We start from the raw sequence: 23,897 nt of genomic DNA on the forward strand, positions 1-23,897 counted from the left end.
ATTTTAGAGAAAAGAAAAAAAAAAAAAAGGATCATATGAGGAAGTCTCTGCTGAACAGCACAAACACTGAGAGAAGTTCGAGTTAGAAAACCTGTCATAAGTTTAACAAAGCAGTTGGTTAAAGTTACCACTGTGAAAATAAATCCAGTTTTGCCTTGGCCTCATTTTCCTGCTTGCTGCCATCATGAGGATTGATTGTGTTCAAAATCCAGCAACCAATTCAATCTGCAGTGAAACTGAGAATCATCCATGTTCAATGTTTATGGTTTACAGTACATTTGTGAGAAGCGTTATAAGGATCCCAATAAGATAAACTTATCATGAGGCAAGACATGAACTAGGCATCCAGTAAAATAAAGCAATATAGACAACAAACCATGTAATAGTATTGTGTCTAATACAGATATTATGATATATTCTATATATACTGTAAATAACAAACATAGTTCACTTCCAGACATTTTACATTTGCTTAAAGATACATTCATATTTTTGACCACTTGGCTCAGCAAAATCAAGCTGCCCACATGACACAGACAAATTATTTTTAATGGCGATAAGGCAATCATTTTTTGTATTAAACAGAAGTTTATTAACTCCTCCAGCAGCTACAGAGAAACATCAGCATTCACTTGGACTTTTGAAGTCGTGCTCGTACCCACTTGGACTCTTCCAGACAAACAAGAGTTAGTTATGAAGTTCCACAAGGCTCAGTGTTTGGCCCGATACTTTTTACTTTGTACATGCTTCCATTAGGAGATGTCATCAGGAAGCACTGCATAAACTTCCATTGTTATGCAGATGACACTCAGCTATATATTTCTATAAAACCAGATGACACTAATCAGTTAGTAAAACTTGAAGCCTGCCTAAAAGACATAAAGGCCTGGATGACCAAAAACTTCCTGCTTCTAAATTCAGATAAAACGAAAGTTATTGTACTTGATCCTAAACACCTTAGAAACTCTTTCTGTAATCACTTAGTTACTCTAGATGACGTTGTCTTGGCCTATAGCAAAACTATGAGGAACTTTGGAGTCATATTTGATGAGGATTTGTCCTTTAGACATCATATAAAGGAAATATCCAGAACTACCTTCTTTCATCTACGTAATATTTATAAAATCAGGAAAATCCTTCCTCAGCGTGATGCAGAAAAACTCATTCATGCGTTTGTTACTTCTAGGCTAGATTATTGTAATTCCTTTCTTTTATGATGTCCAAATTACTCATTAAAAACCCTGCAGCTGATCCAAAATGTTGCAGTAAGAGCACTGATGGGATTTAGCAAGAGAGATCATATTTCTCCAGTTTTAGCTTCTCTTCACAGGCTTCCTGTGAAATCAAGAATATAATTAAAAATTCTCTTGAGGACTTACAAAGCTCTACATGACCAGGCTCCATCATATCTTAGAGATCTTATAGAACCATATAATCCTAGTAGAGCACTTCTCTCTCAGTACGCTGGTCTACTTGTGGTTCTTAGAGTTTCTAGAAGTAGAGCGGGAGGCGGAGCTTCAGTTTTCAGGCCCCTCCCCTGTGGAACCAGCTCCCAGTTTGTGTTGGAGGGGCAGAAACCCTCTCTAGCTTTAAGATTAGACTCAAAATGTTGCTTTTTGATAAAGCCTATAGTTAGGGCTGGCTCAGGTAGACCTGAACCAACCCTTAGTTATGCTGTTATAGGCCGAGGCTGCTGGGCGACCTCATTACACAGAGCTTCTTTTCTTTCCTCCTACTCTTTAACTGACTCATACCTCACCATCTTTTTCTCTCCCATAGTTTTTTCTTATTGTCTGCTGTCTCCATTCAGTTCCCTCGCTCGCATAGTTTCTGTTCTTTCTTTTGCAGATGTCCCGTCATGGAGCTACATGTCTCTGCTCTGCGTTTGTCGTCTCCACCAACAGTTCTTCTCTTGCATCTCTATGCTGTCCTTTTCTCTCTCTGCTCTCCTCTCACCCCAACCGGTCGAGGCAGATGGCCGCCCACCTCTGAGCCTGGTTCTGTCGGAGGTTTCTTCCTATTAAGAGGGAGTTTTTCTTCCCTCTGTTGGAGGTTTTTCTCCCTTAAAGAGAAGTTTTTCCCTCCTAGCTTATGTGGGAATTGTTGAATTGTTGGGTTTCTCTGTATAATATTATAACGTCTTGCTGTAAGGACTTTAATGTGTTAAGTGCCATGAAATAACCTATGTTGTGATTTGGCGCTATATAAATAAAGTTGAATTGAATTGAATTGAATTGAATTGAATTGAATTGAATTGAATTGAATTGAATTGACATACACTCTGCTTTTTTAGCTCTGTTTTTGGTCTCCAGCAAACAAAATGTTTAATTTGTCTAAACAAAGGAGAAATTATATTTTGTGCTTAATAACAGATGTGTAACAGAAAGAGATGCTTTACAAAAATTGTGTTTCAATAGGACAAGAATGATTTGCATTAGTGGATTTTCAGGCCAGTCAGGGGCACACTTTCAAAATAAAATGGTGAAGATGCTCTGAAATTGACACCAATTTACACATCTGTCACCTGCAGAATGTAACTGACATTTGCTCTCTTCTAACTCTGTTTTTCTCTCCATCAAAGACTGATAGAAAAAACTGCCTTTTTAGTAAACTTTGAGTCTCTAACTTTGTTCATCTGCTCTTGGTGCTGATTAGGTCGCTAATAGACCTTTCTGACTGAAAATAGTCACCTACTGCAGCTAGAAATGAGATTAATGAAAGTGCTGTGACAGAAGCAGACAGTAAAGTTTCAGGCTGCAAAACAAAGAAAAGAAAAGTAGTTAAAAGAGGCTAAAATGCTGGGTAGAGTTGAGGGGAGCAGCAGAGTAAGGTGATAATTATCTGCAGTTTTGTCACTATGAAAAACCTCCTTTCACCTTACATGTAGTGTATTGTGATGAACTCTTAATTATAATAGCTTTAAATAAATTTGGTATTATGTTTTCGTAGCTCTTTCACTGGCATGGACAGCCATGATCCTAATGAAGCTACAATAAAGTAACATACAAACTTCATTAACAGTCGTAAGTGCAAAACATAGAAAATAACAATTATAAAGTGAATTTACCCTTTATAATGCTCCTTTATTTTGAGATGTGATTCATCATTCTTTCAGAGTTACCCTCTCTGCTTCCCATACAGAGCTTTGAGGAGGCATTGCGACATCTACTGAAGCAGCACTGACCCCTTCTGTGTACCACTGCTGAACTGTGTAGGCTGCTTTTACAGCATCTGTGACACTTGTTATATTCATGTCATCATGACACAGACACAGTTCCAGCCAGTATTGTAAATGGATTCATATTGGCACTCCTCTCAAAAGGTCAAAAGATCCACTATCATCTTGTAATGTATCATTTAATGTGTTGTCGTCATTTAAATTAATTTAATGTATTTTTTACAAGCCACAGAAAGCTTCACACAAGTTGTTTTTGTCACTGTTTTTAAAACAGTCCAAGCTCAAACCCGCTCCAGCTTTAAAAGGAAAATTGTTCTCAAATTGAGTCTAACAGGTCAAAGTAAAGTGAAATATGGAGGCACTTCAGACTAAGGCCTGGAATACTTTAGTTTGTACACATTGTCAGAGATCAGCCCTGAAACAAAGTATGTACAAATATTTGTAATATTCAAGGCTAGCCATAAGCCAGCAAGAGAGAGCAGGCACAAGTTTCCCCGAAGAGCTGCTTTCATCAATAACCTTTCACAATCAAAAGTAAAGCAACAGAAATGGTCATCTTGATTCAGTACTCCACTTGTAAGGATTGTGAATGCAGAAATGTCAGAATCTACATTCATTCTGATCAGTATAGTGTGTGGTTGACCGGTGAAAAATGACTGACTGTTTTGTTAATCATAGAAGAAGACAGAGGTGTACTGGCAGTGGCTTTGAAAGACACCACGAGGATGATAAAGATAATAGCAAAAAACAATGTTTAATAGTCACACACTCAGATGTACCCTTACAATCTAATGCAATCATTTAAATCATGCTATTGTCAGACAACCAGCTTCAATGGAAGCCTGCTGTGTGCCAGATACATGAAAGCACTGCAGCAGTTAATGGGGCTCTTTTGGATATAAATCTAATTAACAAGTAGAAGTAAGATATTTTAAAGTCACCCTGCTGTCACTGATTAAAACCCTAAAAACATTTATCACAATTACACATTTATGCCTTAAAATGGCTTAGAATTAATTTTCACTTTTAATTCAGCACATGCAGATCTGTGAATATGTAAATAGACTCCGCCTCTATCTCTACCCACTCCATTTTATAGAAAGCCACACCCCCAGCCCGCAAATTGATAGGATTGGTTAGTTAGGCATGTGATGTATGAAACCCTCGCTGTCTGAATCCATGTTTTTGAGACTGCTGTTCCAAAGCAGAAATGCGTTGACTGCTTATTTTGCTCATGATATGTCTTTTAGCATATACAGTGAACCCTCGTTTTTCGCGGGGGTTACGTTCCAAATAGAAACCGTGATAGGCGAAATCCGTGAAGTAGTAACCTTTATTTTACAATTGAAATAGATAGAACTGGACATTAAATATATCTACGTTACATATAGTCGTAATGTGATTTCAATGCACAATGCAAATCCGTGAAGCAGCGAGACTGTGAAAGGTGAACCGCGTTATAGCGAGGGTTCACTGTATATAAAACACCACATGAACATGTTCATATGTTATATTACATTACATTACATTACATTATTACATTATGTCTCACCTACCCAGGTGTTTTCAGCTGATGAATTATGATTAATTCATTTTACTGAGAAATTCCTGTTATATTTACTAAAACCAGTCCAAGTGATGTTTGGTGAAGATTGGTGTAACTTACTTCTATGTTTCTTTGTTGCTTCGTCATTCAGGAAACATATTTAACACTTTGTTTGAATCACTTGATCTGCACATCAGTTTCAGTCTCATCTGATGTATGTCCTCCAGTGAAGCCTGGATGTTGTGCTGCACTTGCTACATTAAATATTTGAAAAAAGGAGTGACGTGGATGTGTTGACATGGACAGTAGGAGCTGGGGATCGAACCACCCACCCGTTTAATTTATTTCTCTCGCTATTTTTGTTGACATGAGTATGGGCCACACTACCATTTTATAAACACTTGTTATAAAAACCTCCCCCTTTTGTAATTTGGTCATTAATCAACACCAGTGACAACTGTTTACATGTTCAAAATGGATTATAGCATATTCTTGAAATTTGCATTACTAATGCAAAGAATAACTGATTCCATTAATTGGATCCACAAACCTGAAGTCTGTCGACGTGAACTTTGACCCCTCCGATGTTGCCCTTCTTGAATGAGGCCAGCATGTCCAGTACTGGGTTGAAGCGGCTCCCTCTGGTGAGAGGGAAAATAAAATGTTTTGTATAATTTGTTCTCCTTTTCCTTTCATCATTAACTCGTCATATTCTAAACTATAGCTTCATAAAACACTGCACTATTACTATGAAATAATCACAGCTATCAGTATATCAGTGCTTTATTCAGCCTGCTGTTACCTCCTTTACAGGTCCTCATGCTGATCAATAGCAAACTAATGACTATTGAGTTGCTCCTGAGAGCCCATTGACTCATTCCACATGCTGCAGTTTGGCTGTTCAAGCGTTTGTAGCACATTTAACATAAGGATCCCTGGATAATGGTCAATACTGCTGTAATCAGCCCAGCAGCCAGGCTACAGTGATACAAATGAGAAGCATTATCACCCAATCAGCTGGTGAGCCAGGTATCACCTTCCTACTATAAAGACAGATAGAGTACATAGAAGGTAGGAGAGGTGGAGAGAGAAACGCTAGATAGAAAAACATGAAATACATTGACTGTCGAGACATTGTGTTGCAAGCTTGAGCCAGTATCAGACAAAAACTGGAGATCATGAGTGATGTATGGAGAGATAGGAGAAGGGAAAATGCTTTGAAGAAGCTATCAGACGACAGGAAGACGACAACAACAACAACAACAAAAGATGGAGTGTGTATATTACTTGATGTTATCCTCGCGGATGAGAACCAGGAAGAGAGGACGTCCCTGCATTTTCCAGCACTGTTTGATGAACTGCAGGGCGTTCTACACACACACACACACACACACACACACACACACACACACACACACACACACACACACACACACACACACACACACACACACACACACACACACACACACACACACACACACACACACACACACACGTTTCAGATTAGCACAGACATGCTGCTGCTTCAGAGATTTCATTTTTTCTGTGCAGCAGCGGAATCAGTGTCATTTCAAGAGATTCTCTGTCCTTGACTGTCAAACTGAGCTGAAGGCGTAAAGTGTTTTTATTAAAAGTTATAAAGATGTTTTATCTTAAATACACAGGCAGTGGTGCGCTACTATGCAAAACCCATTGTTTTACTATAGTTTGAATGTGTTTGAATTAAACCGTAATGTTTTGTTTCTAGTTTTTCCTTCACATTTTCTTATATTTGTTCTGTACAATGATTAATATGGAGATCTGAACCACCATCATGTGAAAATAAGGCACTAGCTTATTTACAGTATTATATTGCAAATAATATACACCTTCAATTAATTAAAACACTTGGCATAAAATCTGGTTTTGTCTTCCGGTGGGCATTTTACCATTATTAGACAGAGAAAGGTGGGGAGAGATTTGTGCCAAAAAGGTTCCTCTTAGGAACAGAATCATCATGATTGATAATTTTATTTCATGATGATTTCTGATGAACAAAGTGAAATGGTCTAAAGTTATTCTAAGCAAAGAGAGGCTTTCTCAGCACCAAATCACTGCTAGACTAAAGGCTTCTAAGGGGGAAGCAAATTCACTTTTGGCTCCCACTGACAACTTCAATATTCATTGTCAATGCATCACCGGCAAAGCAAATGCATCTGAAATCATAGCATTAAACCACTCATATTTTTGTTATTGTTGTTTTACAATGCTTGTAAAACAATTGCATGTATATTGGAGCTTTCCTTAGCTAACAAGGGCAGTGTAAAGCCCAGTGACGGTAGCAAGTCTGTCCAATCAATAACAGCAGGCCAGAGCCATCTGACCAAATACTTGTAAACATTTTATTTGAATTGATGGAACTTGATCATACATTAGATCGTACAGAACTTCACCAGGCATATGTTGAGGTTAACATTTGATCATGTGGCATGCCATTTCCCAGCGCACCTGATCCAACAGCATGTATCATTTCCCACCAACCTACCACTGAGATACCACATGTAGCGTTTACCACCTGTGTGCTTGTCGCTGCTCTCAGATAATGTGTCCGTGGAATATCAGAAACAGCAGCGAACAGCTGCAGGTATTTATGCCACTGAACCAGGAGTGTCATCGTTTAATATTAATACGAGATAAAAATGAACAATTACGACTTGTAGACAAAGACAAGATTCTCATTTCTCAAAACTGTTACTTTCTGATGAATGTGCTGATATGTTAAACATGATTAAACATGACGTAAGTTTAAGAAAAATAAAACACTTCCCTGCTCAAACAAGCTTCAAATATGAGGTACAGTGTAATATGTGGTCCAGTTCAGAAATATTAGGCCCACAAATGATGTGCGCAGAGTATAGGAACTAAAATACTAAGTTGTATTATTAGTGATTGGTACCCTTAACTGGATAATTCTTGCACGTAACTCTGTGTGTTCATGTTATGCAGTTTACTGGTTTAGCCTACATGTGCCTTGTAAAAACTGAGGTCAGAACCAGCCAGCATCAGTCCAAGTATCAACTGGGCTCTGACTCTGTTGTGTGTGCCCTTTGATTGGGGCCAAGGGAAATCAGGGTGCAATCGAACCAAATCAGCCGATTACCTTTCTGTTTCCCAAAGGTCAGGCTCTTTAAAGCAAACAAACTGAATATATGTCAGTTATTTAAAATGTGTTTAGCTGTGGGGCCATTGTAAACTCCATAATATGACCCTGACTTACCTTAATGTCATCAATCAGCAGCATAACATCTTGGGACAAGTAGAAGTCACTTAGATCAAACACTATTGGGTAGCACACCACCGTCTTGCCCAGGATGCGATAAATCTAGAGGGAGACACACACACACACACACACACACACACACACACACACACACACACACACACACACACACACACACACACACACACACACACACACAATATTGCATTAGAAGACGGATAGCTCAAGAGTAGCCACATATACATTATTCTGGGCAGCGTATAAAACAAGCCATCAATCGTTGGACAGAGGGGGCATACAGGAGTTACAGAAGCACTCCTGATAACACACAGACACACAGACACACACACACACACACACACACACACACACACACACACACACACACACACACACACACACACACACACACACACACACACACACACACACACACACACACACACACACACACACACCCATACAGACACACTGATGATGATAATGTCCTCTGGCAGTCTGCCATCTTCCCCATAAATGTTCCATTATAATATTGTCTTAGCAATGCGTTGGGAGCTGTGATTCATTTGTCTGGCGGTGCCTTTGTTTGAGAAAGCTGCTATAGCTCAACTTATTTGGTCGTACTCTGACCTTCATTTGGGGGAAACGGCAAACAACATCAGCAAGAGACATTAGCGCGCACACACACACACACACACAAACTGTACAAAACACACTCATTCTCTACAGTCACACAGCACGCACGCACGCACGCACGCAGGCACGCACGCAGGCAGGCAGGCAGGCAGGCAGGCACGCACGCACACACACACACACACACACACAAACTGCCTGACAGCAGCTTCTGCATATTAAAATGCAATAAGTCCTGCAACTACACAAAATCTATTCGGCAGTCAGTGATGCTTGCTGTTTGTCTGACGAAGAGAAAAACCCCAGGAAGTGAATATTTTCTGACTCTACTGTATGCTGTTTCTGAGATGTTGTCGTGTCCTTGAAGCTCAGGGAAATGTATGCAGATCAATATGTGGGAGGTGTGGTAGTGTCACCCATGACCTATGCAGCAGAGCTCCATGGGTTGAACATGTTTGTGTATCTACTGGTACGTACTTATGCGTGTGTGTGTGTGTGTGTGTGTGTGTGTGTGTGTGTGTGTGTGTGTGTGTGTGTGTGTGTGTGTGTGTGTGTGTGTGTGTGTGTGTGTGTGTGTGTGTGTGTGTAAATACCTTGCAGGTCCCGATGCAGCCCACCGGCCTATCTGGACGACCACTCAACCCCAACTTCTTATTGATGGCAAGGAAGCGGTAAGCCTGCAGAATAACACATAAACAAACGCCTTATCAGCAAACACAACATTTACCTAATCTCACCGCTAACCTTTACGTCTTTATCTGTACAAGTCCCCGAGAACGTGTCGGAGCTGCTTTGAGATTAAAAACATCAGATTTGATTTGAAATGTCATGCAGCACAGTTTCACTCCGCATCATAATGAAAGTGTGAGTTGGACATCTGTCTGTCCCACCGATACATTTTTTGTTGTTGTAACTCATAAAATGAAATTACCTCCATATGGCCTGCCCACCTACTGATATTAGCTCTGTGTAACGTTATGAGACGTGGCGATAATGAATGGTCCCTGTGGTGCCATCAGCGGCATGCTTAGCGGACCCATGCACACCCATTGGTACCAGAGCTCATAACACTGTTGGAGTGAGATGCGGGGGCCCGTTAGGAGAGACACTGAGGCCGAGCTGAGCCCTCATTATAATAAATAAACAACACCGTTCAGTTTGATACTTTTCACGTGAGCCACTCAGCATTTTATACCCCAACAAGTGGCTAAAAAGATCCATCTTTGCCTTTGAATGTTCTCCACAGCTGAGCCTGTCGCATATTTGGTTTAAAATGGTAAATGTGGAAAATGTTCTTTCCAAAACTTGTATTACTTATTGTCAATGTGGGTCTTTGATTTCAAACAGGTTAATGAAAGCATTATTGTTCTGTATTATAAAAGCAATTAGTTGGAGGATTCTTTGAACATAATTTGTGCCCCATAAAATAATGTCGTTAATCCGATGTGCCTCGCCTTTTGAAATATTGGCAACTGCTGTCGGTAGTAAACTAGTGATACTAACATGCTGGCATTTTCCACATATGTAGACGTGCAGTAAAGGAGCGGCGATTCTGGAAAGTTACACCATTTGGTTGAGAGTGTTCACAAATGGGCAACATGGGAACCCCCAGAAAATGTTCTGTATTTCTGCTGTCAGAATACAGAACAGTGACAACAATGGTATCCAGTGCAACCAGTACAGAGCACCAGGGCCTGGAGGGACTTAGGAGCCAATGTGGTCCCAACAGGCCCATTTGCACACAAATAATTTTGCTCATTAAATTATTTATTTATATTTCTACATCCAAATCTTATCATTTTGATAGGTATACCTATACCACCATCCTAACTTGTGCACTTATAGTGTGAGTCAGAGCCTTTTTTATGTATCATAATTTGTCTGAAATGTTCAAACCTGCATGTTTTATTGACAATAAAAATAAATAGTACTCCTACTACGACTCCTTCTTATAATAGGAAGCCTGAGTCTGGCATGGGGTTTAATGGATGTGGGCAGGCTGTTGGTGGCATTATGGGAAATGTAGGATCCAGGATTTTTGGAGACTTTTACTATTCAGTAAAAGTCACATTTTCTCAGCCTCTACTGCTTAAATGCTGACGACTCCTTCAAACATCTGTATCTTGAGTCCCCCAACAAAAAGGAAGTGCACTAGTTCTTTCAAACTATAGAATATGATATTGTTGTTTATAAATGAAACTCGATTAGAAATATGTGATATTAGTTATTTAAAATATATTCAAAACATTGATCTCAGATTCACTTTTTTTTTTTTTTAACTCCCAAACGATATACAGCTTGGCCGATTTGATTGGCTGATATTTACCTATGAAAGATATATTGATAATGGGTGTATATTTTGTTCGACATGAAAACGTTTCTCTTACAAAACAATGTAGAAAAGGTGCTTGAGGTATTTTAGAAATTGTGCTTTCTGTGGTTTTATTTTATATAACTTATAGTTATTTACAATCAGTACATTCTCAGTGAAGTTCATTGTTTCAATGCACTGAGGTCATTTTGAACAAAAAATTGACATCCACGTTATTGTCAATATATGAATGCTGCAATTTGTTAACTTCCTAACATCGGTATCGGTATTACAACTTCAGTATCAGTCAAACTTTAGTTTTTCCCCTCCAGTTTTTCTGCTTGGCTCTAGCACTATATTTATCACTCAACAAAATGCTCCTATCCCACTTTTGCAGGCAGTATTGATGGGCTCGAAGGAGGGAGGAGGTTCATTTTGGGCCTCAGAATAGGTGGTTTCTGACGGGTCAATGTGTAATCTGTTCACGCTGTAATTCCATTCTCTTCAGCTCTACAGCAGAAGCACTGAGGTTTAATCAAGTCAGAAGTCATGTCTCAAGACTCCCACCGTCTCAAGGTGAAAACCCTGAGTCAGATCTCACCTACAGTATAAAGCAAGTTTATGAGCAGAAAAATGTTAACATCAGCACAGCCGAATGTCCAGCTGACAGAGGATGGAAGAGAGCTTGACATTAATGTTCAACTGCAGCAAAGTTTGTCTGAGGACGAAGAGATCAGGATAGCTGAGGTAGAGTTTCTCATTAAATTGGTGGACTGAAACTCTGTTTTAAAAGTCAAGCTGGAAAAGACATAATTCACCCTCAGATTCAGAGCTTTAATTGACAGCGTTGTTAAAATGTTTGCACAAATTGTGAAATACCGGTGCATGATTACCCAGATGCATAAAGAGCAAGACAGATACATACAAATGTATGACTGTTTTCGCAGGTGTATCTGAAATTAACCGCTTATCATATCAACGGGCTCCAGTTCATCAAAACAGAAAGGCCTTCTCCTTCAGTTGTCTCTGAAACAAATTTAGAGACGACAGCAGGGAGAATACAGCAGCTCCAGACTATCAGTTTCCCTGAGCGGTTCTTTGGTGTTTCAGATAAAAGCGTCTTCCCACTGCGTTGCCTGCTGTCAAAAAGCACTGATTCAAAGCTGCACACAGAAAGAAGGTGGACATTGATTTTTGGCCTTTGCTGGATCGAAGCCCAATGGTGTGACACGCTAACAACAACTTATTGTTTGTGTGTGTGTGTGAGGTGAAGTGCACTATTGTGGACAAGCATGTGTGACATTTCTGTTTTCTGATGTGTCGGCTGAGTGTGAAACCACACATAAAGTTCACGTATTACCTTTGTGACAACCAACAAATTCTAAATTTGAATATCCTGTAGTGTTTTCTATCATGACACAGCATCAGTACACCAACACAATCAAGTGGCACTGCAGGAAATCTGCCTATGAAGCCCTCCCTGACACTATCATCCATCTCAAACGATACATGCAATACATCACATCAACCAAAAGGTGGTGCTCTGCTTCTCCTTTGTTCTCCCTCACTGCACTGAAAAGCATGTACGTAAGGAGAAAGTGTGGGTTGAATCAATTGAAAGAAAAATGACACTAAAAGAGGAAAAAGGATAGACTTGAAGAATATATATGTATCTGTAAGGGAAAGAAATGTTAATAGAGGATTAAGTGGCATTGCAAACCACTTCCCTAACAGGCAAGGATAAGACCTGGAGGAGAAAAGCCGAGGGTGGTTGGCAGAACCTCTGCACCCATTACTTCCTGTGTGCAGAATACCAATGAAGAAGGACACGACACAGGCAGCCTATCAAAGCATCCTCTCATTCCCTCACATTTCCACTGACCGAAGCACAAACAGCAAGCCTGACAGGTAGAAGTTTGTACTACAAAAAGCTGTATTTTATGCCTCTGCAGTGTGGACAAAGTGAGAAACTATTTACTCAAATTCTGCAAAACTTTTCATGCACCATAAGGATGTTCCTGAATTTGATAGCTCAGACAGGAGGCTTTTAATGTACATTTTTATCACTTGCTCTAAAAAGTGTAAATGTAACTGTTGATCTCACAAAATGTCCTCAACAGATTTATTTTTGCAACAGATGCTGACATCCAGAGGGACTTAGAGTGAGCAAGCAGGTTGAGTTCAGCATCTTTCCATACAGCTCAAAATGATACTGTAGGTTCCTATTGAAAGTGGGATTAAACCTTCTGGTTCTTTAACCCACACCACACCTTTAGAGGATAGGTTTGCATTTTTTCAACTGTACATATAAACAATACTTTTACATTCTCACATGTAGATTGAACAAGTCGCTGTTATTGATCCTCCTTGATCAAGTAGGTATCTTCCAAAGTTAATCTTTCTACTACAAAAGTAGGTTTGGTAGAAGTTTTTACAGAGCTGTGGTGGAGGTATAAAAATCAATTTTGTGCATAAAACCAATGTCAAATTTAGAAGATACAAACCTGATTTGATTTAGTGCACTTGCTAAAGCCCAATTTTAGCTTCTGATGAAAGAAATCAAGGAGTGCAAATTTTAAACCCCATCTCTTATACTGGCATCTCATTGGGATGGATCTATTCATGGCCAGTATGAAGAAAAGGAAAGACCTCTATAATTTTCTTACATGCTGCAGAAGTTGTATTGAATGTGACAAGATGGTTGGTATCTGCCAACCTCAAAACTTGAACCCATGCAAAGGTTTCTGCATAGGTTTGTGATGCCCCATTTGACATTCCACTCATTTCCCTAATCTCTGTAACAGAGGCAGGGAGTGAAATGAGAAGCATTATGTAAAAAGAAAAGACCAGAATGTCCCTAAGAAATCCGTTAAGACATCCAGTGTTTGTCCGGAGTGTCTGTTTATGAGATCATGTGGAGTTGCATGTAACTTGTAGTCAGAGAAAAAAAAAAATCACAATGATTCTAAACAAACAGAATGTCATCCACAGTGAAATCCACATTGACTATCAGATAATAAACAGCTAAAAGGAAGGCTATTTTTGGGCAAAGCAGTGATTTGTAAGGGGATAAGCTTTAGGGTGTACGGGTGGGAATAACACATTGCAAATGTAATTGCCACTCTCCCCATCGTCAGGCAGCTGTTGTCAACGCAATCAAACGGCTGCGAGAAACGAGGTGAGGTAAGCAAATGCAGCCTGCAGCGCCGGAGATGGCGGTGACTCTGAGATAAACAGATTCTGTCGAGGAAGAAACGTCTGTCTGGGCTTCGGATTTAATATTCAGCACGGCGCCCGCTCTGACTCACAATTGCATATCCATCTAAAAGGCTGAGCACCAACGCAGCAGAAAGAGGCAGAGGGGAGAGAAGGGAAGGGAAGGGAAAAAGTAACAGGTATGACAGTTCAAAGGCTGATGATAGACCTGGAGGGGAGAGAGCTGTTTGGTGTAAGGGACATAACGGGGGCGGGGCAGGATGCGGACCTTGAGGAGAGAACGGGGTTAGAGGAGGTAATGGGACAGATATAGCGGTGAAGGGACAGCAGCTAGAGAGGCCTAGAAAAAGGGAACAGAGCCTGGAGAGATGACATGATAGGAGAAAACGGTTGTTTATAGAACGCGGCGAGGAGAATCGACGCCACGCAACAGACATGACAGATGAGGAACGGAGGCGAGGGAGGAGACCGGGGTTTGAGTGACGGATATGACAGAGCAGGGACAGACGACACAGAGATGGTAGACTTCAAACAACAGACATGCAGATGAGGGACAGTATCTAGAGGAGAGAGCAGGGTTTGAGTGACGGATGAGATGGGAGCGACGCGTAACTTGCTCGCGAGGTAGCGCTCGGTTTCATGGATGTGACAGTACAAATGGTGTAATCTGCAAAAGATGAGAGACACAGAGTGGACAGGATGAAGACAGCAGCTCGTGCTGGACTTGTTACTCTGAGAAGTTACAACAGCATCATTTCCTTTCCAGGCTACCAAAAGAAAACAAGTGCAGATACAGATAGGATGTCCAACTGTCATCTCACTGGAATATTTATACCTGCACAAACACAACTGTACTGCTGTTCCCGTTATCAAATAGTGGGAGTTTGTCCATCCGGGTGGAGTTAGTCCTAATTATCCGCTGACAGGCGCTGGATGCCAAGAGATGGTATCAGCTCTATAGTCGAACAAATCTCCTTCCCTCATACATTACAACATAGCCATGCTACAATGAGCATTTGATAATCAATCTTTGAGGTTTGCTCTTGAATTTTAAGGTACTTTTTTTTAAACCTGAAAAGATCCGATAGGGAGTCTGAAAGGACTTCAATTTGATGAGTCCATTCACTTGTAGATTCACATTTGATGAAATGCTACTTAACCTTATGAACCCCTTGGCTATATTCAGGGTGCACTACGCACAAATTCAAACAAGACTAGTGGGTGTAACTATGAATACATTCATGTTACTTCAAACTATTTTTCTTGCCAGCAATTAACCACACAGACGAGAAATTAGCAGTGGTGGAAAGGTCAAGTCGTAATGATTCATTTGCTATGCGCTGCACCGCGCTGTGATGAATACTTCCTGCACAATTGAACCAAGAGGAAGGGATGTGAATTTGAATGCACTGTGCATCTCTAACCCTCTGAGGTTAACCTTGTAATTTGTGGGAGCAGGGTTACCGCTGAACTCAAATTAACTGTTATGTTCCTCATAAACAGGAAGAGTTGTTATAATTGTACAAATACATGGAACATTTGTGAAAGCTCTGACAGTGTGGTTTATAGTGTGACGTTTATAGAAATGGCAGAGGCCATGAAAGTTCATTTTTCATTGGATGTTAAGCTAATATACAGAAAGTTTTGCCATGTAGAGTATATTTTTATAACATAGGATAGTTTACATCAGAGGAAAATCATCTTTTCTCGCTCTGCCTTTGTATTTCCTGCAGTACATTCCTGGCCAGTTAGCTAGCTAAATTGTTAGTGTCTGTGGCTTCTAGATTCCGGTGTCGTAACCACAAGGTGACGAGTTTCATTTTAAGGTATCATTAGACTGCATGTTCCCTGCAAGAGGCACCCGCAGTTCCTCAAATGGCCACTTGAGGCTGGTTTCAAAAATTAATCAATCCCCACAGACCTCCATGTTAAAATTCCCATCTTTACAGCAGAAATAAACATGTCTACAGCCTCTTTTCCCATTTTTGGATCAGCCGGGAGTGAGGTTGAATCAAGTGCTACCAAAATGAGCGACCCAACTTAGCTTCATAATTGCCAAACCTGTAGGTGATGTCATAGATAATACATCCATCTTTTAAATAACATCCAAGGTTCCCTGCCCTCTGTGCCAGTTTGTTATTTGAACTCTGTGCAAAGCTATCCAGCCTTTATTCCCCAGTGATTGTCGTTCTGGGTTTTGCTCTCTTGTTTTTTTGCCTCTTCCTGTTCCCCCGGATTGTTTTCCTGCCCAGTTTGAACCTTTTGTGCAGAAGCATCTTCAGTAAAGACTTCTGCTTTTACACACTGTTTTGGAGTCTGGCTTTTCGGTCCTGTCAGTTCTGCTCTATAGAGTTATGGTTTAGAAATTAAGATGTCAACACTTGAATTATTTAGACAATAATGTCAATTATTATATGAAATGGTAAGAAGCAAATTGTACTGTAAATTGCATTACTATTTAACTCTGGTGTTTCAGTTGTATGCTTTCATGTTGTGCCTTTAGTTTAATTTGTGTATGTAAAGGCAAAAAGACTCCAATGATAAAATGGACCGGCTTGCTGAATTGTTAGTATTGTACACGTTTTGCAGAGCGTTCATCATCTGACCACGTATCATAATGCAGATGCTGATGCCTCCTGGGCTCCAAAAATATTTTAAAAAGCTGTTTCTCTAAGTTTTCAAAGTTCCTGGGATTTCATCCAAGAGCAGAGTACAGCTCTTTAATATTCTCCCCAGAAGCTCTTAATTTCCAACATCTTATCTGCTTGTGCTGACCTCCAGATATTCAAACACAAGAGTGAAACAGCTGTTCAGGATACATTGGAAGGGAATCCAAATTTTCTGAATATAACACCTCAGCATTTGGCACATTACTAGAAAAATCCAACATGGACTTCTGAGAACAAATTTGGAAACCCTTCAGCTCCACGCATCACCAATTTGCCAAAGTGACAGAGCCACCATTATGCAGATCAATCGATGTGAACAATCATTGTTTGACTAATCAATCACTTCAATGACTCTGCTGCCCGGCTGTGACTGATGGGACAATGAAAAGACAAATCTTGAGAGCAGGGACTCTTGGATTGACAAGCAGATGGGCTGATTGAGCCCAGATCTACAGGGATATTGATAGATTGCTGCTGAAATGTACTTGGGCTGACTGTAGGATTGATTTGTGTAGTTGTGTCGGTGGTGGCATCAATAGTGTTTCACAGTGTCTCTCCCTGAATTGTCCTTCCAATCATTCACAGCGAACAGGAATGACTGGGAATCTCCTTTTTGAAGATAAGCCTTTAAATCAAGCATCAAGTCACTGCAGCTAATCATACACTGCGAAATGTCTGCAATCAGTTAGGTTTCAGTTGACCATTTGTAAAATCCTTCCCTCGGACTGTGATTGTCTAATTATAGCTTAGCAGCTGTAATTGGTCACAGCAGGCCTTCACATGTTTCTCCACATTGTTTCACGAGGCGGTGTGCACAAAGCTGCAGTGACAGAGTTATTCTGCATTTTTTTTACATATATAAAAACATATATATATTTACAAATATACAAGTGTTAGGAATGGACTAAACTGTCCTTTTGCCCTGATTTACAGATGGTCACTAATGCCTGGCTAATTAGTTTCCTCCGCTGGAGGAATGACCTTACTTACCTCCGAGGCCAGTTGTTAGCTTATCATTAGCTAACTCATCGATTAGATGAATCAAGTGCTGGTTTAACATCAGTCCCAGGTCCTATCAACTGCCACAACAAGTTTTATGGCCATCTTAGCAACCTTGTTCTGCTCTGTATTGGATTAGGGGAAAATGACTTGATGGTCACTTTGACAAACTCAGCAGTTTATCCTTAATCTCCATGAATCATACATTTCAAATAAACAAATTTTTTTAAATGTAACCCCAAAGTACATGTGTATCTCTATAGTTGAGTCACTTTAATATCTATAACCCAATATTGTTCATATAGTTTACAATTGAACTATGTTATGTTAGAAAGAAATAACAGTTTCACATTACATTCATTCTCATATTTTACTGCAACACTCTGGAAAAATTGTTTCACGCTGCAATATGATAACACATTACTCCTTTACTTCCATAGATTATCAGCTACGCTATAGACATTCAGCAATCCAGGTTTGGTTGACCGAATATCAGGTATGTATCTATAAAATGCATATTTAATTATTATTGAATTCTCTTTTCTCTTCTCTTTTTAATACAAGCAGGTAATAATATAAAGTCAGCTAGAGAGGGCGTTATCAACTAGCTCATGTTGCTCAGGTTATTGCTAGTTAAGTGTTAAATTCTGCCTGTGACAGTTGTCAGAAACAATCAACACAGAAATAAGAAACCTGCTTTGGTCCAATTATATTTGACGTCAAGGAGCCATTGCTTCAAAAATGTCCTTGAACCATATCGTTGTAAACAACATGTAAACATGTGCCACGCCAGAACAGGAAGCTCTGTGAAAAGGGTGCTTACAAACATCCTGTAAACTTATGTGACTGACCAACGTTTGACCAGTTTTACCTTGACCAGCTCCTTCTGAGGCCAGATCTGAATGGGCTCCACCTGCTGGGGCGTCTGGGTCTGAATGCCGTAGGTGTTCAGAAAGACCTGCAGTCTGAAGACACACATACACAAAATGACAATATTAAACAGAAAACTAAACAAACCACACCACTACTCTGCCTCTGGTGTCCTAAAAAATTAAGACAATGAAAACATATTAAAAAGAAAAAATTCAAACCGTTTAAAGCACAAGATTTCCTTAAAGATTTATATATTTTGAAAGTTAAAGTAACGTGTTCTATTCAAGATCCCGACGACATTATTTTTCTTATATTTTTAACTCCTAAAAGGTAAAAAAAAGCTAAATTTGATTATTCTATATCTGCGCTGTCAAAGTAGGTCTTACGTTGGTCAAATTTGTAAAGAACATTACTTCACACTGCTCCCACAGGTAATTAGTGGTTGTAAGTAAGCAACATGTTTGAAGCTTGAAATTTTCATTTTATTTAACCACGTGTCATATTTGTATAAACATATAAACTGTCAAAGATAAGACTCCGGTATCTCAAACCAGTCCACATCCACATCTGCACTTTATTTAATAGCAAAGAGGTATTTATAATAAGAGGCAGGTAATACACACAAACTTAAACATAAGAGAGTCTCCTGGCGAGACAAGTCTGGCCAATAGATTCTACACCTTGATGCTTCTGTCATTTTATTAACTCAACCTTTACTTCAGGTGAACATCTCCTCAATGAGGAAGATAGCTCAGGTGAATCATTTGCATAAAGATGGTTACCTAAAAAAAAAAAAAAAAAAAAAAAAAAACTACTGACCTATATTCAAGCTGTCCTGTTTGTCCAAACTCCTAAAATCGCAGGTCAGCTTCGACCTACGTGGCCCTCAGGCACAACCATCAGGCACAACCATCAGGCTTTACATCTGGTCATAGCAAAATAACTGCTGCAACTGCTGTTGATGATGACACTGTTAACTCCCTTGATTAAAAAAAAAAGAAGCTATATTGTGCTACACTCTTCGTAAATCTATACAAGGCTTTGATTAAACGCTGCTTTCTTTCTGTGAGTTTTGATGTTGTTTCTGCTAACAACTGGTTCAAATCATCTCTTTGCCTTGAAGTCTAAATTGAACTGGACTGAGCACACTAGTAAATCTTTTGGACAGATGACCTCACATGATCTTTCAACAATTTTTGATATATTGCAGAATTATACTTGAATCAATGACTGCAAGCCTCCCAGTCCCTGAGGCAGCAAAACAACCCCAAAATATAATAGTACCACCTCCATGCGTCACAGTTGGCATGCGGGTCTTGTCTTCAAAAACTGTTTGGGTCTGCGCCAAACATCTCTATTGTTACTGTGACCAAAACAACTCCATCTTTGATTCTTCTGTCCAGAGTACAGTTTTCAAAAGGCCTGATCTTTGCCTGTATGTTCAGTGGAAAACTGTTTTCCTCCAATGTTTTTTTTTGGACAGTAAAAGCTTTTTCCTGGCATACCGCCCAATCAGGTCAAATTTGTGCAAACCCTCTCTGATTGGAGACTCAGACACTTTGACAACACGAGTTGCAATAGTGACCTACAGATGCTGGGATGGCATTTTTAAAGACTTATTTTTGCATCAAACAGTCAGTTCTTGGTCTGAATTTGGTGGAACAGCTGGCCCTTGATACATAGAACGTCATTTCAAATCTACACCTCCTGTTGGAGATTTTCCTTCATTTCAAATCATTTCTTTTTCTCGCAGACTTATCCACGACCTTTTTTTTTGAAGGCCCTTGAGAGCTCTTTAGGCATGATGAAACTATTCACTTCTATAGCAAAGTAACTCAAAATGTCAGATGTTTAAATTAGACAGGATCCACCTGTCTTTTCCTAAGGATGTTCTAATCATTTGCATCTAATCTGCAATCCCTGATTCACTAGTTCATGATTTGTTTGAGGGTGTGATAAATATATTACTTTTTTCATGTTACAAATCTATTGTTTTTATTTATTTGAAATATGAAAATTACTACCGAAGCAATTTTTTGTTTGAACAGATCACCTTTACTAACAAGCCCTACTTCAAAGAGGATAAAACATTTGCTTGGCCAAATATTTAAAAAGAACAATGTATGTACACATACTGACTTTTTCACTGTAAATCTTTATCTCAGTGAGGTTTCCTGAGTAAATAAAGTTTAACTAACCAACTTAATTTAGAAATTTAGGCATTTTACACAGCTATTACCCATTTGAAGCTGATCAGTGGCTCCCTTAACTGCAGTTTGGGAAATAAACATCCCAAACTGATTAATTTATATCAGCCCAATAATACTGAAACAGTTTTACAACAGTAGAATCTCCCTAGAAATATACAACAGACTCTGTTGACCTATGAATCTTTCTGTGCAGATTTATCTTTTTGAAAACCTACTATGGGGCCAAAACAGTGACATTAAAGCCCAAATAGCCTCATGATCTACAGCTTAATGAGTCTGTAGGTGTTGAAGACACAGCTGTGTCGATACAACGCTAATAAATCTATTAACCATGTGTTCCTGTAAATATTTAACTCACATAAATTAATTCTATTGAAGATCTTTATCTATAGAAAGCTTCTATGCTGCCTGTATTGAAGCACAGTGTTCATACGTAGGAAAGCAGAAGTCAACTTCAGCAAAAAAGATGACATGGGAGACCTGACAGAGACTTGCAAGCAGCAGTAATTTTTGCTACAGGTTAACAATTCACAGAATCATTTGACCCAGTTTAACACGTGCAGGCCCACACTCTCACCCATGTATTCAAGTGTGCAAACCCATGGACACATGTAGTCATAATGACGAGAGTGACAGATGATGGCAGAGGTCAGGCCGAGCTCCAGCTTTCAGTGCGCACCACAATTACAGCGCTAAAAGAGCCGGCGAGGAGAGCTGAGAGGAAAATAACCTCGCTTTATGGCCTGCAACACATTAAGAGACACACATATGTACACACACACACACACACACACACACACACACACACACACACACACACACACACACACACACACACACACACACACACACACACACACACACACACACACACACACACACACACACACACACACACACACACAGACACACACACATTACCTCTGGCTCTCAGCTACCAGGGCCACGTGAATCACAACGTCGTTTTCTATGGGACCCTGCGAAAGAGACGGAGAACAGAGGGATTAATGCAGAATGAGCCGCCATTCTGGGACATGTTGCATCAGTGGTGGTTTTAAATGGCTCTGTGTGTTTTCTTCCTCTGAAAAAGCTGTAAATGTTCACTGGAACTATTGCAAACCTGTTGAATCCATACTGAATAATTACAAAGGTTTAAATTCAAGTGCTTCTTCTCTTATTTCTCAGTCCTATCTGAACCTATATGAGCAAAGATGGAAAGAAACATGCACGGCTGTTTTTTCAGCGAGATGAGTTTAAATGATATGAAATGGAGAAGTAGGAAACAGACATCAGATTTTAATACTGCCCAATACATATTGTGGATTCAAGCTTTGTATTGTTGGATTTGATGATAGAAATCCAAATTATATGTGCTGTGGTCACAGGGAGTGTCTGATTGGCTGACCGGTTTCTTCTAAAATCCTTAAAATTACGCATTAATATTTTCCTTATTCTAACATACTCGTAAAAATATTGGTGAGGGACAAAGTAAACACAAAATACAAAGACCGACTCAGCAGCACGGTAAACGGTAGGATTCTCTACAACATTTATTATTTATCATATACTTGGACGCCTTATTATCTATTTCTACACACTGCAACAACACAGCTGGACAATCGTCACAAGATATGCAGCAATCAAACTGCATAAATACTAAATAAAGATACATGCAGTCATGACTGGCCACAATACAGCAACACATCAGCCATGTAGCCTGCAGTGTGAATGCAAAGTGAAAGGAAAAAATAATAAAAACTGGGAGAGACTCAAGACAGAAAGAGGAAAGAAACATTTCGGAGGTTTTTCTCTGCAGTTTTGTCAGAACCTTGGGCTTGAGGACAATCAGGGAAAACACAGGCAATAAACATTGTTTGTTTACTGGAGCATAAATCACATAGAAATGAAGCAGAAAACACTGAAAGAGACAACCTGAATATTTTAAATTTTCACCTCGTTCTCTTTATTTTTGGTTTCAAATGTAAATAAATTAAACATGCAGTCAACTTATCCTGGGTTTACAAGTCTGTGTAACAGTATTTTGATACCTTACAGCTTCTAAAATTCGCATGTATGTGTCTTCCTCCCATTACATTTACTCATGATGCTTTATGTGTGTTAATAAGTGTGCATTTCTTTCTTCCTTTTCTCTGGCTTTTCTCTATCCCAGAGTTGAGGATATTGTTATATTCATGCGCATGTCAATGTCTCTCTATGTGTGTCCTTCAGTGCCTTTCATCTTCTCGTTTGTGATTTGCAGAAGTCCCATTTAGCTGTGTAATTCATATGTGTGTGTGTGTGTAAGTGAATTGTGAGCAGAGTCGATCATCTTCATTACATGGGGTGACTATTCAGGGACATTTAGGGAAGCAGGCAGCAGCATGTGACTCACAGGAGCAGCGGCCTTTCATCTCGCTCTTATTGTGAGGCTGGACACACACACACACACACACACACACACACACACACACACACACACACACACACACACACACACACACACACACACACACACACACACACACACACACACACACACACACACACACACAAATATACAGATGCATACAGTACATGCACACACAGAGAACACGGGACACTGATGCTGGCGTGTGCAGAATTATAGTCAGTGACAGAGACGGAGAGCAACACACACACATGTAAGCCAGCGTCATGGATACACACACACACACACACACACACACACACACACACACACACACACACACACACACACACACACACACACACACACACACACACACACACACAAATACACACATCGAGAAAGCTGGGAGCCATTTTGTTTCGTTGATAAGAGCTGGTTTTAGCCTGCAACCTCGTTATCATCAATCAGAGAGTAGAGAGAGAACAGACAGAAGGCGGTGGCTGAGTGGAAAAACAAAAAAACAGACGGCTGAACACAAATCTCGCCTGATTAATAGGGGAGGAATAGCTTCTAAAATGCTGCAATGGAACTCTCTCATTAGCGCTGGTCTC

The 23,897-nt window shown here is 39.8% G+C and overlaps 1 protein-coding gene across 4 annotated transcripts in view; it reads right to left on the reverse strand.

Annotated features, from left to right (window-relative positions):
- Positions 1-23,897, reverse strand: part of phkb (phosphorylase kinase, beta) — a 118,678-nt gene that overhangs the window by 13,767 nt on the left and 81,014 nt on the right. For all 4 annotated transcript variants that reach the window (XM_069690278.1, XM_069690279.1, XM_069690280.1 and 1 more), the window contains 6 exons: positions 21,819-21,874; positions 18,686-18,779; positions 9,213-9,296; positions 7,984-8,088; positions 6,012-6,094; positions 5,275-5,365 (listed from right to left, as the gene is read on the reverse strand). In XM_069690278.1, the coding sequence (XP_069546379.1) occupies positions 5,275-5,365; positions 6,012-6,094; positions 7,984-8,088; positions 9,213-9,296; positions 18,686-18,779; positions 21,819-21,874 (513 nt within the window). The remainder of the gene's footprint in view (positions 1-5,274; positions 5,366-6,011; positions 6,095-7,983; positions 8,089-9,212; positions 9,297-18,685; positions 18,780-21,818; positions 21,875-23,897) is intronic.

The sequence above is a fragment of the Brachyistius frenatus genome, unplaced genomic scaffold (assembly GCF_029030835.1).
Source record: "Brachyistius frenatus isolate BFR_SWC_R1_liver_20210118 unplaced genomic scaffold, ASM2903083v1 Contig_9, whole genome shotgun sequence".
Classification (NCBI taxonomy): domain Eukaryota; kingdom Metazoa; phylum Chordata; class Actinopteri; family Embiotocidae; genus Brachyistius; species Brachyistius frenatus.